This window comes from Sciurus carolinensis, chromosome 1, assembly GCF_902686445.1.
Source record: "Sciurus carolinensis chromosome 1, mSciCar1.2, whole genome shotgun sequence".
NCBI classification, from domain to species: Eukaryota; Metazoa; Chordata; class Mammalia; order Rodentia; family Sciuridae; genus Sciurus; species Sciurus carolinensis.
The window spans coordinates 91,189,757-91,206,505 of record NC_062213.1 but is presented as its reverse complement, the minus strand read 5'-3'; the positions used below and the strand labels follow the sequence as shown (position 1 = coordinate 91,206,505).

The window sequence follows — 16,749 nt, the reverse complement described above, 5'->3', positions numbered from 1 at the left end:
TAGCTTTTACTCATACCTCTGTAGCATTCTGCTCTGTGCATTTATGCTTTCTATAATAACTACTCATTGTGGTCATTCTCTGGAGTTTGGGACTGAACAAAAGTTAGGATAGAGAAGTGACTAGAAGCAGAGGATGCTTCTAGTCTCTCATGCCATTCTGCTTTCACGTTCAGCCCTTTTGTTGAGCACTCTTGCTTATTCCTTTTCAAATTTTGTCTCTCCCATCTTCTTCAAATCTTGAGGCACTAAGCAAGAGGTATCTTCTATAAATGAATTTCTTTAATCCGCAATGTATTTATGTGACTTTGCTTTTGGCCTCTCGAAGAAACCATATCAGCTCTCTCTTCATACCCAAGACAGTCCTAAATACACAGAATTACTCGGAGTAGGAAACCAACAGAATGATGGATGAATCCTAACCTGTATTCACCACTGTGGCATAAAAAAATGGTAGGGAACTTCAGAGATAAACGCACCTGGCTTGTAAATTATTGTTTTAAATCCTAGCTTTTGTGAATTTGGACGAGTTATTTCTCCTCTCTGATTCTCAAATTCTCTATCTATAAACACAGTTGTAATACTTTCTGTCATAGATAGAAATAAATGAGATAAAATCTTTAAGTAAAATATAAACTGCCTAGCATCGTTCCATGAGAACTCTTAGATAACACCGTTTCATTTCTCCAGTGTATTCCCCTTAATGAGTTTTCAGTATACTTGGATGAGATAATGATGATATGTGAATAGCTGAAATTCAAGAAAGGATATACTAAATTTAATAAAAGAGAAAAAAGAGGCACTCTTAAGATTAAAGGAGAGAATTATCACTTCTGGCAGTGGATGTGAGTAAGACTTCCATGATGATGGGAATATTTAGTAGGCATTAGCAGTTAGGATTCCAACAGGAGATCACAAGAAAATAGAAGAAATTAATGACATCGGAAAAAACTGAAATGCAGGGTATTGGTCCTATTCAGGCAAGTCATTAAGTATGCAGGAGAGTATTTGACTCTAAAATTTTTTGGAACCATATTAGAGATTATCAGGATAAGAATTCTAATTTTTATTTTTACTATTTTGAAAAGAAATGGGGCATGAAAAGTCATGCTTAGGAAAATACATTTTGAAGAATGACTCCTTAGAGGTAAGAATACCAGTGAAAAAGACATTAAAATAGTCAAGGTAAAAGGCAATGCACACTGCTATAACTAACCTAGTTAACTTTGCAAAAAGTTTAGTTGTTCTTTCTCCCCAAGAGTAGATATTGGTCTGATTTCCATTACAATCAATTTTTGTGACACTTTCCACCCCCCACCCCAAGGTGGTCATCATTGTGATAGAAATGAGGTTTTTTTTATTCAGAATGATTTACTTCTTCTTCTTCTTCTTCTTTTTTTTTTCTTAGATATGACTTTTGAAGGAAGGATGGGATGTGTGGGGCAGAGTTAAGTGCTTATCCAGAAATGGCCACACGGTCAGGTTCCAGGTGATTCTGGAGAGCATCCTTACTGGAGCAATTATCTTAATAACCAGGAGAAGGGAAAGTCACAGATCTGATGAGAAGCAGACATGCTAATATGAAACCAATGGGAAAAAGGCAATCAGAGGAATAAAGATGAACATTTTAGCCTTTATGAGGCTAGATATCAATGCCAGGAAAGATGGGTGAAGTGAATAGAGAACTATTGGGAGAAGGGCTCCTGGTAGTGTCTGTATTTTTTAATTTTTAAAAATTTTTCTTTATACCCATACACACACGAATAAATATATTTTTTCAGTGCTGGGGATTGAACCCAGGGCACTCTACCACTGAGCAACATCCCCAATCCTTTTTACTTTTTATTTTGACATAGGATCTCAGTAAGTTGCCCAAACTGGCTTCAACCTTAAGATCCTCCTACCTCAGCTTCCTGAGTCACTGAGGTTACAGTTGCCACCATGCCCAGATTTTTTTCCTAAAGAAGAGTACAGAATATTCGAAAATAAAGGCATAATTTTTTTCATACTAAAATAAAGGAAAGAACTTTGAAATTAAAGTGAGTGAATCTGAGGCAGAAAATAAAATTTCTGTGTTGCTTTATATTTTCATCACATCATTTGAAAATGTTTACCAAAAGGTCATTTAGAGATCCAATTGTAAATATTTCAGAAGTTTATGGCATAAGGCTTTAGCTTGAGAGATTTCTAACTGGCTTCTTTAGTATCCCATTATCAGTTTAAGTAACATATTTCATAAAGGAGTGAAGTGACTTTTCTTTTTAAATTAACTTTATTGGTGTATTACAATTATACATAATAGTGGGATTCACTGTAACATATTCATACATGCACACAATTTTGTCTCTTTTATCCCCCAGCTCCTTCCCTTTCTCGTCCTTCCTCCCTTTCCTTGCTCCCCTTTCTCTGCTCTACTGGTCTCCTTTTCATTTTCATGAGATCCATCCCCTACCCTGTTTTGCTTCCTTTTTTTTTTTTTTTTCTCTAGTTTCCACACATGAGTCATACCAACTTTGACTTTCTGAGGCTGGCTTATTTTACTTAATGCTCTAGAATTCCATCTGCTTACCTGCACATCACATAATTTCATTGTTCTTTATGGTTGAATTAAACTATATTGTGTGTATATACCATATTTTTTCTTTATCCATTCATCCATTATAGAAACTAGGTTCATTCCATAACTTGGTTATTGTGAATTGTGCTGCTATAATAATGGGTATAAATAATATGCTGACTTTAATTCTTTGGTGTAAATACCAAGGGGTGGAATAGCTGGATCATATGGTGATTCCATTCCTAGTCTTTCGAAGAATCTCTATACTGATCTCCATAGTGGTTGTACTAATTTACAATGGGTAATCAACTTTCCAATTCTAAAAGTTTCCTTATTTCTTTTTTTCCCTTCACAGATGACACAGTGGATGATCAGTGAAAATCAAACAATGGTCACAGAGTTTCTCTTCTCTAATTTTCCACATCTGTATGAAGGTGGCCTCTTGTTCTTTATTGCCTTACTTATAGTCTATGTATTTATCATAACTGGAAACCTAATAATATTCATTGTTGTCCAACTGGACATCACCCTGCATACCCCCATGTATTTCTTCATCAGTGTCCTTTCCTTCCTGGAGATCTGGTATACCACGACCACCATCCCCAAGATGCTCTCCAACCTAGTCAGTGAGCAGAAGACCATCTCCCTGACTGGCTGCCTCATGCAGATGTACTTCTTCCACTCATTAGGAATCACAGAAGGCTGTGTCCTGACAGCAATGGCCATTGACAGGTACATAGCTATCTGCTATCCTCTCCGGTACCCAACCATCATGACTCCCAGACTCTGTATCCAACTGACAGCTGGGTCCTCTCTCTGTGGCTTTCTCCTTGTGCTCCCTGAAATTGCATGGATTGCTACACTCCCTTTCTGTGGCTCCAACCAGATCCATCAGATCTTCTGTGACTTCACACCTGTGCTAAGCTTGGCCTGCACAGATACATCTCTGGTGGTCATCGTGGACACCATCCATGCTGTGGAGATCCTGGCCTCCTTCCTGGTCATCGCCCTGTCCTATGTCCGGATCATTGTGGTGATTCTGAGAATGCCATCAGCTGAGGGTCGTCACAAGGCCTTCTCCACCTGTGCCGCCCACCTTGCTGTGTTCTTGTTGTTTTTTGGCAGCGTGGCGGTCATGTACTTGCGATTCTCAGCCACCTACTCAGTGTTCTGGGACACAACAATTGCTGTCACTTTTGTTATCCTTGCCCCCTTCCTCAACCCCATTATTTATAGCCTGAGAAACAAGGACATGAAAGATGCTATTAGGAGGATTTTCCACTGTCACAAGAAAGCTGATGTGGCTGGGAGATAGAGCTAGAGCCTGGAGACTCTGAAAACTCTCCTAGTTCAGAATTTCGATACTCCTTGTCTGACCCATGGTCGTGTTCTTTTTCTATTGCCACAGGGACTTGTTCTGTTATTATTAATAGAAACAATGAACTACCCCCAGGTCATTGGTGGCAGCTGTGTACATCAGTGCACACCAGGCTTATGGTAGCTGAAGGTGTATCTGTGGGTTCTCATGCTTGATAGCACAAGTTGGCCTCTTCCTCATATTCTACCAGCCAGAAACCCACCCTTCTTATCTGTCATTCCACATGCTGGTAAGATCAGGATGCAGACTAGAAAAGACACCAGACATGACAGATCTGAAAATTGCTCCTGCTAACTTTCCCTCTTTTACCTTTCCAGCAATGAATACCCATCACTCAGCATCCCACATAAAGCTTCTTGACACACAAGAGAAGGTTATCCACTTTGATCTTATTTAATCCACAAGTTCAATTTAGCAACCACATACTGATCACCTTCATGATGTGTTACACAATTTTAGGTCTGAAGAGGTTCACAAACACTAGTGACAAGCATAGTCTATTCTATTTCTTGGTATTTCACATTACTAATTAAAATATTCTCATCTATATGAAAACTATTGGAATTTAAAAATACACTGAATAATTGTCATTATTTAAATGTGGAAAATAAAACTAAAAAACATTTAATGATCTTTGCCTAAGGTCATCCAGGTATTTGGTGAGAGAGGTGGGGCTTTAATCTCATCTCTTCCACTAGTTTCCCAATAAACATATGGTTTCACTTAATCTACTTGATGTTCAAGAAATCAAATTATACAAAATTTTTTCCCAAAAAAAATTTCTACAAAACCTGATAAGTTCTCAGTGAGTCCTGGAAGTCAATGGTTCTTTTCACTATGGAGTTCCCAGATCCCAGGTGATTGTAGATCATGGAAAGATTATCAAACTAGGGTATTCAAAGACCACAATTTATACCTTTTCTGCCACTAAATTGTGCCATTTTAAATTGTCTACTTAATCCTCTGGCCTTCAGATTCCTATTCTGTAATTATGTGTTTGGATTAGATCAATGAGTTCCCAATCTAATTTATCATCAGAATTTATGATAGAAAAAATCTAAAGGGTGAAGCCCAGACATTCATATTTCTTTTTTCATGTTAATATTTTTCAAATTTTAACCTTTTTATTTTGCATTTTTCAAGATAAAACATCGAAATGTTGAAATGGATGACATATCATTCATAAAAAGACTGAATGTAAACTAACCTAATATGGCATGACAAGAACCTGTTAGGGATTTTTGAGTTCTTGCTCAAGCAATTACTATGAAATAATTTTTAGAAATGAAAAACAACATATAAAGAACTACCACTAGTGAAGGAAATAAAAGAGCCAAACAGAAGTAGAAAAAGGTCATGCCAAAATGAAACTTCACAAAATAGTTTTAGATTTATTCTCCTTAACCAGGTGTCTTGGGTCCTTTCTCTGGAAAGAGAAAAACACTTATAGAACAGGGGATAATATTTGCAAACCATACTTCTTTACTGACATTATACATTGACCCATTTTCTCTCTGTTTCCTTTGCTCCCATATGTTTTGAAAGACAAGCGAGCATAGAAAAGGGGACAAATTAGAAGAATTGGAAGTAATTTATAAGGACCATAACATCTCATGAACAGAAAAACAGTCAATTTGATGGACAATGATATTCTTATAAATAGCAATGATGATTCATTGGATTTTGATGCCTCCAAAGGCTAAGACTACTTGTATGATATCTGCCAAATGAGTTTTCTACACTTGAGTGACTGATATAGAGTTACTATATTAATAAATGCTGAAGATTGGAGAAGTAAGATACTTCATCACTTTAATTATAATAATTAGTATTCATCACATTTATTCATTGAATACCATATTTCCTTTGGAACTCTTCTTAGGTTTAGTGATCAGAATGCAAGTTTTGTAAAATAGGCAAATGATCATAGTCAGTAATTACCTAGCTCTGGGCTCAGACATAGTTGAGTTTCTGTCTTGAATTCCTAATAATTAGTGCTGTATATTTGATCTAATTATTGAAATTCTGTGATTTCTGTTTCTCATTTGAAATAAAAAAGAAGTTAATATTTATTTTATGAGATTGTTGTGATAATATATAGGAGAATGCATGCCAATTCCTTAGCACAGGCTCAGATATTGTTAAAGAAAATCTTTTGTTATTATGAATATTAATAAGTACTAGGACTAGAAATGATCTTAGTGATCATCTGATCTGGTTGTTCCCAAATATTCCCCATCATCAGAATTTTCTTGAGAGATTTTCAGAAATATGAATACCTAGCCCTTTCCTAAAATGTTGGCTTGAGCCTTGCAGTTTGTGCTCATTCCATTGAGGAAATGGGAACAATTGAAAGTTTTCACCTGAAGTGGAGCCCAATGCAGTGGTACACACCAGCAACTCAGGAGGCTGAGCCAAGAGGATCACAAGATTGAGGCCAGCTCAGCACTTGCAGCATGCTTCTGATGTTATCCCTCCACCTCTCTGTAAAAATACAGTAATCAGAACTGCTTGGCATCTTCCTGAACCAGACTTAAACCTCTTCATCCAGAGATTTTCTCAAGCATCTTTCTCTTTCCCTTTCTCTTTCTTTCTCTTTCCCTTTCTCTTCCTTCACCCCTCTCCTCCCCTCTAGGGGAGACCCATCTAGGTCTACATTTCCAACTTGGTGATAGAGGTATAATAATTATTATGCTTGCTTTCCTAAATAACTAATTGCTATATCCTTCAGTTTTCAGTGTAAATGTAGATTCCTCAAGAATAAAATGTGTGTTTATCTTATTACCAATTACCACCATTGTATAAGTAATTAAGTATAACTAATTATAAATTAATTGTCATTTTAAAGTCTATATCCTCTACTATTTAAGATACCCTAAGGGCAGTTGTAGAGTATTTCCTTTGCTCATTACCTTGTTTAGGGCTCAGCACTGTAACTGAAATACATAAATTTAAATAAACATGTTGAATTGAAGGAAAGGAAGAATAAATGGATAGATATGTTTAAGGCAGGAGAAATTAATTTATTTGGAGATCTTATTGAAAGATCAATAGAATTAAGTCTTCTTATAGTCCAGCTGTGATCCTCTGCTCACAAATAATATTCCCATGCATAAATTCTCTTTACTACTACCAAATAATTAAACTCTCAGATTCCAATATGCTGAACTTTTCATGTATTATAGGAATTAATTAGCAAAAAAAATTAAATTTAAAAAGTGATCTAGTGTAAAAAGTAATCCTGTTTTCTGCCACTGTTTCAACTCCTAGACTTTCATGTTTGATCAAGGGCCTACATACTGGGGAGACTAAGAATGACACATTCAACTCACCAGAACAGATTATGACCAACTGACACTCCTCTCAAAGCATTCTCTCTGGCTGGTTTGATCCTTTCCTCAGGGAATAAGTACCTAGGAAGTACTTTCGTTTATTTATATTTTATTGGATAGTGCTCTAATATTCAGAAAAAAGTAAGAGCTGTGGGCAGAATAAAAGAAATAAAGATAAGGAGAACTTTTCATTTGTTTGTTTTTACTAAAAGCTATATGCCAGACATTGTATACTGGTCTCCACTGATCTTATTATTTCTCATAAAATGAATAGCAAGTAAAATCACTATCAAATGATGAAATTAAGCCTCAGGTTGATTTGCCTTCTAGATTTCAAGTAATTGATAATCACTGAATGAACTAAAATCTAAACTCAGATATATGTGATTTTTAAAAATATACTTTACTATGTCAGTGTTTTGTATATGAAATAATTTGAAGTGGTTCATGAAAATCCATTTATTTTTTATCTAAATTTTTTTAACAAACATTAAGACATGACTATGTGGATTTATATTAAACCACAACAATTTGAATACATATATTACAAATTTAAATATATAATAATATTTTTTCTTTTTTTTTCAGTTTTATTCAGATTTAATCTTCTGTAGAGTTCTGTTAAGTCCATTTATTACATACTGTATTTAATTCTTTTTTATTCATTTTTACTGTAAACAAATGGGATACATCTTGTTTCTCTGTTTGTACATGAAGTAGAGGTATACTGTTTTTGTAATCATACATTTACCTAGGGTAATAATATTTGATTCCTTCTGTTATTTTTTCTCCCCCCCACCCTCCCACCCCTCTTATCCCTCTATACAGTCTCTCCTTCCTCCATTCTTGCCCTTCTCCCTCCATTCTTGCCTCCTCCCACCCCCCATTATGTGTCATCATCGGCTTATCAGCAAGATCATTCATCCTTTAGTTTTTTGATATTGGCTTATCTCACTTAGCATGATGTTCTCCAATTTCATTCATTTGCCTGCAAATGCCATAATTTTATCATTCTTTATGGCTGAGTAATATTCCATTGTGTATGTGTGTGTGTGTATATATATATATATATATATATATATATCACAGTTTCTTTATCCATTCATCAATTGAAGGGCATTTAGGTTGTTTCCACAATCTGGTTATTGTAAATTGAGCATCTATGAACATTGATGTGGTTGTATCTCTGTAGTATGCTGATTTAAAGTACTTTGGGTATAGGCCAAGGAGTGGGATAGCTGGGTCAAATGGTGGTTCCATTCCAAGTTTTCTAAGGAATCTCCACACTGCTTTCCGAAGTGGCTGCACTAATTTGCAGCCCCACCAATAATGTATGACTGTACCTTTTCCTCCACATCCTTGCCAACAGCTATTGTTGCTAGTATTCTTGATAATCGCCATTCTAATTGGGTGAGATGGAATCTTAGGGTAGTTTTGATTTGCATTTCTCTTATTACTAAAAATGTTGAACATTTTTTCATATATCTGTTGATTGCTTGTAGATCTTCTTCAGTGAAGTGTCTGTTCATATCCTTAGCCCATTTGTTGATTGGGTTATTTGTATTCTTTGTGTAGAGTTTTTTGAGTTCTTTATATATTCTGGAAATTAGTGCTCTATCTGAAGTATGAGTGGCCAAGATATTCTCCCACTCTGTAGGCTCTCTCTTCGCATTGCTGATAGTTTCCTTTGCTGAGAGAAAGGTATTTAGTTTGAATCTATCCCAGTTATTGATTCCTGCTTTTATTTCTTGTGCTATGGGAATCCTGTTAAGGAAGTCTGATCCTAAGCTGACATGTTGAAGCTCTGGACCTACTTTTTCTTCTATAAGATGAAGGGTCTCTGGTCTGATTCCAAGGTCCTTTATCCATTGTGAGTTGAGTTTTGTGCAGGGTGAGAGATAGGGGTTTAATTTCATTCTGCTGCATATGGATTTCCAGTTTTCCCAGCACCATTTGTTGAAGAGGCTATCTTTTCTCCATTGCATATTTTTGGCACCTTTGTCTAGTATGAGAAAATTGTATTTATTTGGGTTTGTGTCCATGTCCTCTATTCTGTACCATTGATCTGCCTGTCTATTTTGGTACCAATACCAGGTCGTTTTTGTTACTATTGCTTTGTAGTAGAATTGAAGATCTGGTATTGCGATACCCCCTGCTTCGCTCTTGCTACTGAGGATTGCTTTAGCTATTCTGGGTTTCTTATTCTTCCAGATGAATTTCATGATTGCTTGCTCTATTTCTGTAAGGTATGTCATTGGGATTTTAATTGGAATTGCATTGAATCTGTATAGCACTTTTGGTAGTAGGGCCATTTTGACAATATTAATTCTGCCTATCCAAGAACATAGGAGATCTTTCCATCTTCTAAGGTTTTCTTTAATTTCTTTCTTTAGTGTTCTGTAGTTCTCATTGTAGAGGTCTTTCACCTCTTTTGTGAGATTGATTCCCAAGTATTTTATTTTTTTGAGACTATTGTGAATGGGGTAGTTTTCCTAACTTCTCTTTCTGAAGATTCATCACTTATGTATAAAAATACATAGGCTTTATGAGCATTGATCTTATAACCTGCTATTTTACTGAATTCACTTATGAGTTCTAAAAGTTTTCTGGTGGAATTTCCCGCTTCCTCTAAATATATAATCATGTCATCAGCAGATAGGGATAGTTTGAGTTCCTTTTCCTATTCATATCCCTTTAATTTCTTTGGTCTGTCTCATTGCTCTGGCTAGAGTTTCAAGGACAATGTTGAATAGAAGTGGTGAAAGAGGGCATCTCTGCCTTGTTCCAGTTTTTAGGGGGAATGCTTTCAGTTTTTCACCATTTAGAATGATACTGGTCATGGGCTTAGCATAGATGGCCTTTACAATGTTAAGGAATGTTCCCACTATCCCTATTTTTTCTAGTGTTTTGAGCATGAAGGGATGCTGTATTTTATCAAATGTGTTTTCTGGATCTATCGAAATAATCATGTGATTCTTGACTTTAAGTCTGTTGATATGATGAATTAAGTTTATTGATTTCGGAAAGTTGAACCAACCTTGCATCCCTGCGATAAAACCCACTTGATCATGGTGCACTAGCTTTTTAATATATTTTTGTATGCCATTTGCTAAGATTTTGTTGAGAATTTTTGCATCAATGTTCATTAAGGATATTGGTCTGAAATATTCTTTCCTTGATGTGTCTCTGTCTGGTTTAGGTATCAGGATGATATTGGCTTCATAGAGTGAGTTTGGGAGTGTTCCCTCCTCTTCTATTTCATGAAATACTTTGAGAAGTATTGGAATGAGCTCTTTAAAGGTTTTGTAGAACTCGGCTGAGAACCCATCTGGTCCCGGACTTTTCTTTGTTGGTAGGCTTTTGATGACTACTTCTATTTCATTACTTGAAATTGATCTATTTAAATTGTGTATGTCCTCCTGGTTCAGTTTAGGTCATTCATATGTCTCTAGAAACCTGTTGATGTCTTCGAAATTTTCCATTTTGTTGCAGTATAGATTTTCAAAATAACTTCTAATAAGGTTTTGTATTTCAATCGTGTCTGTTGTGATATTTTCTTGTTCATTCCAAATTTTAGTAATTTGGGTTTTCTCTCTCTTTCTCTTTGTTAGTGTGGCTAAGGGTTTATCAATTTTGTTTATTTTTTCAAAGAACCAACTATTTATTTTGTCAATTTTTTCCATTGTTTCTTTTGTTTCAATTTCATTGATTTCAGCTCTGATTTTAACTATTTCTTGTCTTCTACTACTTTTGGTTTGCTCTGTTCTTCTTTTTCTAGGACTGTGAACTGTAGTGTTAGGTCATTTATTTGTTGATTTTTTTCTTCTTTTATTGAATGCAGTCCATGAAATAAAGTTTCCTCTAAGTACTGCTTTCATAGTGTCCCAGAGATTTTGATATGATGTTTCTTTGTTCTCATTTACCTCTAAGATTTTTTTAATTTCCTTCCTGATGTCTTCTGTTATCCATTCATCATATAAAAGCATATTATTTAACCTCCAGGTGTCCGAGTAGGTTCTAGTTTTTACTCTGTCATTTATTTCTAATTTCAATCCATTATGATCTGATAGAATACAAGGTAGTATCTCTATCTTCTTGTATTTGCTAACAGTAGCTTTGTGGCATAGAATATCATCTATTTTAGAGAAGGATCCATGTACTGATAAGAAGAAAGTGTATTCGCTCTTTGTTGGATGGTGTATTCTATAAATGTCTGTTAAGTCTAAATTATTGATTGTGTTATTGAGATCTAAGGTTTCTTTGCTCAATTTTTGTTTGGAGGACCTGTCCAGTGGTGAGAGAGGTGTGTTAAAATCACCTAGTATTATTGTGTTGTCCTCTGTTTGCTTTCTGGAATTGAGAAGGATTTGTTTGACGTACACGGATGAGCCACTGTTTGGGCCTAGATATTTATGATTGTTATGTCTTGCTGATTTATGCTTCCCTTCAGCAGTACGAAATGTCCTTCTTTATCACTTCTGACTAACTTTGGCTTGAAGTCCGCATTATCTGATATGAGGATGAATACTCCGGTGTTTTTGCTGTGTCCATGTGCATGGTATGTTTTTTCCCATCCTTTCACCTTTAATCTGTGGGAATCTCTTTTTATGAGATGAGTCTCTTGCAGGCAGCAAATTGTTGGATCTTTCTTTTTAATCCAATCTGCCAGTCTATGTCTTTTGATTGATGAGTTCAGGCCATTAATGTTCAGGGGTATTATTGAGATATGATTTGTATTCCCAGTCATTTGCTCAATTTTTTTTTTTTTTTTTTTTGACACAATTTGGTTTCTCCTTAATTTGGCTGTTCCTTTAGGGTAGCTCCTCCGTTTGCTGATTTACATCATTGTTTTTCATCTCTTCCTCATGGAATATTTTGCTGAGAATGTTCTGTAATGCCGGCTTTCTTTTTGTAAATTCTTTTAGCTTTTTTTTGTCATGGAAGGATTTTATTTCATCGTCAAATCTGAAGGTAAGTTTTCCTGGGTATAAGATTCATGGTTGGCATTCATTTTCTTTCAGGGCTTGATAAAAGTTGCTTCAGGCCCTTCTAGCCTTTAGGGTCTGGATTGAAAAATCTGCTGATATCCATATTGGTTTCCCCCTGAATGTAATTTGATTCTTTTCTCTCGCAGCCTTTAAAATCTGTCTTTATTTTGTATGTTAGGTATTTTCATTTTAATGTGCCTTGGTGTGGGTCTGTTGTAATTTTGTGTATTTGGAGTCCTGTAAGCCTCTTGTATTTGATTTTCCATTTCATTCTTCAGATTTGGGAAATTTTCTGATATTATTTCATTGAATAGATTGTTCATTCCTTTGCATTGTTTTTCTAAGCCTACCTCAATCCCAATAATTCTTAAATTTGACCTTTTCATGATATCCCATAATTCTTGTAGATTCTGTTCATGATTTCTACCATCTTCTCTGTTTGGAGTACTTTGTTTTCAAGGTTAATTGTTTTTTCTTCAATATCTGAGGTTCTGTCTTCCAGGTGTTCTATCCTATTGGTTATGCTTTCTATGGAGTTTTTAATTTGGTTTATTGTTTCCTTCAGTTCAAGGATTTCTGTTTGGTTTTTTTCAATATCTCTAACTCTTTATTAAAACGATCTTTTGCTTCCTGTATTTGCTCTTTTAACTGTCAATTGGTGAGATCATTCAATGCCTGCATTTGCTCTTTCATCTCATCATTCAATGCCTGCATTTGCTTTTTCATTTCCTCGTTTGCTTCCCTGATCGTTTTCCCTGATCCCATTCTGAACTCCCTTTCTGACATTTCTTCTGTCATGCTGTCATTGGATTTTATTACTATACCGTCTAGGTTTGTTTGGGACATTTTCTTCCCTTGTTTTCTCATATTGCTCAGGTATCTACCCCTCTAGTAGTGAAACTCTGGGATATTGCAGATTTCCTCTTTTGACTAATACTGTCTCTGTAGATTTCCAATATCTCACCTCTTAGCCTTCAGTAGCCTGAAGTCTTGGAGGAACTTCATAATGCAGTTCTCCACTAGGAAGCTGCCCCTCTAGGGGTGGTGGCCTTCAGGTGGGTTATATTCCCTGTCAGTGGGCAGAGGCGCCTCCACTTGTTGACTGATGGTCCGTCAAAGGGGGACTAGACTGCAGACTGGGGCATGTCTGATCTGGGTCTGTGTCTCTGGTTCTACTGCCCTGGTGGGAAAGCCTCGCCCAGTGGGGAAGACTCACCAGGTGGGGAAGTTTCGCTGGGCAATTCTCCTCTGAGCAGTTCCCTTCAGGCCAGAACTACCACCTGGACTTGGAAGCCCTCCTCTGTGATGTTAGGGGTCTTGACCTACCACCTGGACTGGGGAGCTTGTCCCTGTGAGGAACTTCCTCTCTGAGTAGCCCTCCTCTGCTACATTCCCTGGGGACCGGAGCTACCGCCTGGGCCTCAGACCCTCACTCTGCATCGAAGCCTCTCACTGTGCGCCCTCCTCTGCAATGCTCCTGGTTGACTGGGTTCTCGGCTCCAGCAGGGAAGTCTCAGTTGGCTACTTTACTCCACGAAGTTCCCTGCATTTCGCGACTACTGCCCCATCCAGGGAGCCCGACCAGTGGGAGAGACTCACCCAGTGGCTCTGAGTTGGTCCCGAGTATCTCAATACCTCCTTTTCTTGACTCCTGGGTCTTGTCAAAGGTCCTCTAGTCTCCTGTAGGTGTCTCAGGAAGGGAACTGCCCTTCCAATGATGATGGCGACGCACTCAGGAGTAATTCAAAATGCCTGCACCAGCCTATAAAGAAGCCTCTAATTAGCTCCTCGGTGCAGGCGGCTTGACTCACCCGCCGGCTCACTCCTCGACTCCGACCGGCCAGTGATGGTGCTGTCCCAGGTGCAGGGGTCAGGTGTGGTCACTCAGTGATGGCGTCTCTCCTTGGCCTGATGGTTGGGCAGGTTGGCTGTCCGCTGTCTAGCTCCTCAAGGCACGCGGGTTGGGTGCTCACCTGCTACCTCCGGGATGGAGGCAGCCTGACTCACGCACCAGCTCACTCCGTGACTGCGACCAACCAGTGATGGCGCTGTCCCCGGTCTAATTATATTTTTTTCTTTTTTGATTTTTTAAGTTTATTTGTTCAAGTTAGTTGTAAATGACGATAGAATGCATTTATACCCTTTGATAGATCATACACAAATAGCGTGTAATCTCTTTTTTCTGTCTGCACATATTGCAGGATCACATCAGTCATGCACGTACATGAGGTAATAATATCTGTTTTATTAAATCAAATAATGTAACATATTTGAATGTGGATTCAATTATATATATGTATATGTATGTATGTTTATATCTACATAGAGAAACAAATTTGACAAAAATTCTGAATATCATACACAAACATGTGAGATTTGAAAATCACTGCACTATATCATGTTGGGAAAAAGTGAATCCTTTAAGACACAATTTTCAGACAGAGCGCTGAATGTGGTTCCAGTAGATAGTATAATGTTGGTTGTAACACTGAAAATTAGGCAACACTTGTTCCAGCTCTAATCTCCCATGTAGAAAAGGAAGGAATGTGCAATTATTTCAATTCTCTCTGCTGATGATTCCTATGGTCACCTTATCCTCTTTCCTAGCTATGTTAGTCAATTTTTTGTTGCTATGATCAAAATACCTGACAATACAACTTAGAGAAGAAAAAGTTTATTTGGGGCTCAGTCCATGGTCAGCCAAAATCATAGCTATGGACCTAAGATAAAGCAGCACAACATGGTGGAACAGAGTGGCAGAGGAAAGCCATTCAGCTTATGGCAGCCAGGAAGCAGAGAAAAAGAGAAGAGCCAGGTACAAGATATTATCCCCAAGAGAATGCTCCCAGTGACCTGCTTCCTTGAGCCACACTTTGTCTGGCTATGGTTGCCACCCAGTAGTCCATGCAAATTATTAATCCATCAAATGAATTAATCCACTGATTAGTTTATAGCCCTCATAATCTAATCTTTTCACCTCTGAACACTGCTACATGGCTAACACATGAGCTTTTCAGGGAACATTCTTAGATCCAAACCATTAACGCCAATCTTGATCTTCTCCAACTCTCCCTTCACCTCAAGTTCCCTATTCTCTTCATCTGCCTCTTCATAGCCTCCTTGATCTCCTTGTTGCGCAAACTGTAGATGAAAGGGTTGAGGAAGGGAGTAATCACTGAGTAGAGCACTGCCAGAGCCCTGTCATAGTCCAAAGAGTAGCTCTTCTTCAGTCGCACATACATGAAGAGAATGCTCCCATAGAAGATGAGAACCACAGTGAGGTGGGAGGCACACGTAGAGAAGGCCTTCCTCTTACCAGAAGCTGAGGGAATCCTGAGCACTGTGCAGATTATCTGTACATAGGAGCTGAGGATCAGCAGGAAAGTGGCTAGGATCTTGCAGGAGTTTATAACAAAATCCACTAGGACATTGATAGATGTGTCAGTACAAGCCAAACTCAGCACAGGAGGAAAATCACAGAAGATATGTTGAATGTGATTGGGACCACAGAACGGGAGGCGAGAAACCAAGGAAATTTCAGGCACTGGCCCAGCCAAGCCTCCCAACCAACAGCCAACAGCAATCTTGGTGCACAGTGCTGGGGTCATGAGGGTAGGATAGTGGAGGGGCTTGCATATGGCCAAGTACCTATCATAAGCCATAGCTGTCAGGAGATAGCACTCAGTAGCTCCAAGGGAGTGAAAGAAATAGATTTGTAGGAGGCATCCAGAGAATGAAATGGTCTTCTTCTCACTGAGCAAGTTTGACAGCATCTTAGGGATAGTGGCAGCTGTATAGCCCAGTTCCAGAAAGGAGAGAATGCTGACAAAATGGTACATGGGTGTGTGGAGCCGGGAGTCCAGGCGGACCACCAGGAATATCAGTAGGTTTCCTAGTATAGTCGTTAGATAAATGACAAGTAACAAGAAAAAGAGGTAAGTCTGGACACCCTGGAGATTAGGGAAGCCCAGGATGATGAATTCTGTGACCTGGCTCCAGTTTCCAGTATCCATTGTTCACCATTCATGTCCCTATAATGTGAAATATATAAGGATGAAGAAGAAAATTAAGTCACAGAAATCTTAGCAAGGACTCTCTGAAGGTACCATTTTCCCACTTCCAGAGTAAAGTCCTCCCAGTAAATGCTTTAAGAATCCAGCATTTCTGTTCCATAGCTCCTTACTCTTACAGCCAACAGCCTCCTCCCGAGAATCCACCCTTAAGTTTAGACTTAAACTACCTTTTGTGAATGACGAAGACCAGTTTTGGCCCTATATTTCATACTATGACCAAATCGTTTTGTTTAGTGGAATCAAAATAAGTTTTAGAAATTTCAGTATTCCTTTTCTGAAATACACATTACCATTTATACATATTCCTTGTCCAAGGTATAAGTCATCACTTGTAATGATAAAATATCACTAACATACTTAGACCAAGGATACATAATATAAATTACATGTCCTGATTTCTAATTCCAACTTATTTTCTTCTTGA

The 16,749-nt window shown here is 37.6% G+C and overlaps 2 protein-coding genes across 2 annotated transcripts; one reads left to right on the top strand and one right to left on the bottom strand.

The window, feature by feature from the left end:
* Nucleotides 1–2,842: 2,842 nt before the first annotated feature.
* LOC124960957 (olfactory receptor 6K6) lies at nt 2,843–3,869 on the top strand. The gene has a single exon (XM_047519728.1). The coding sequence runs from the start codon at nt 2,910–2,912 to the stop codon at nt 3,867–3,869; it is 960 nt and encodes a 319-aa protein (XP_047375684.1). The 5' UTR covers nt 2,843–2,909.
* Nucleotides 3,870–15,326: 11,457 nt separating this feature from the next.
* LOC124962200 (olfactory receptor 6N1) lies at nt 15,327–16,265 on the bottom strand. Its single transcript, XM_047521387.1, has one exon. It carries the CDS (start codon nt 16,263–16,265, stop codon nt 15,327–15,329), a length of 939 nt encoding a protein of 312 aa, XP_047377343.1.
* Nucleotides 16,266–16,749: the final 484 nt, after the last annotated feature.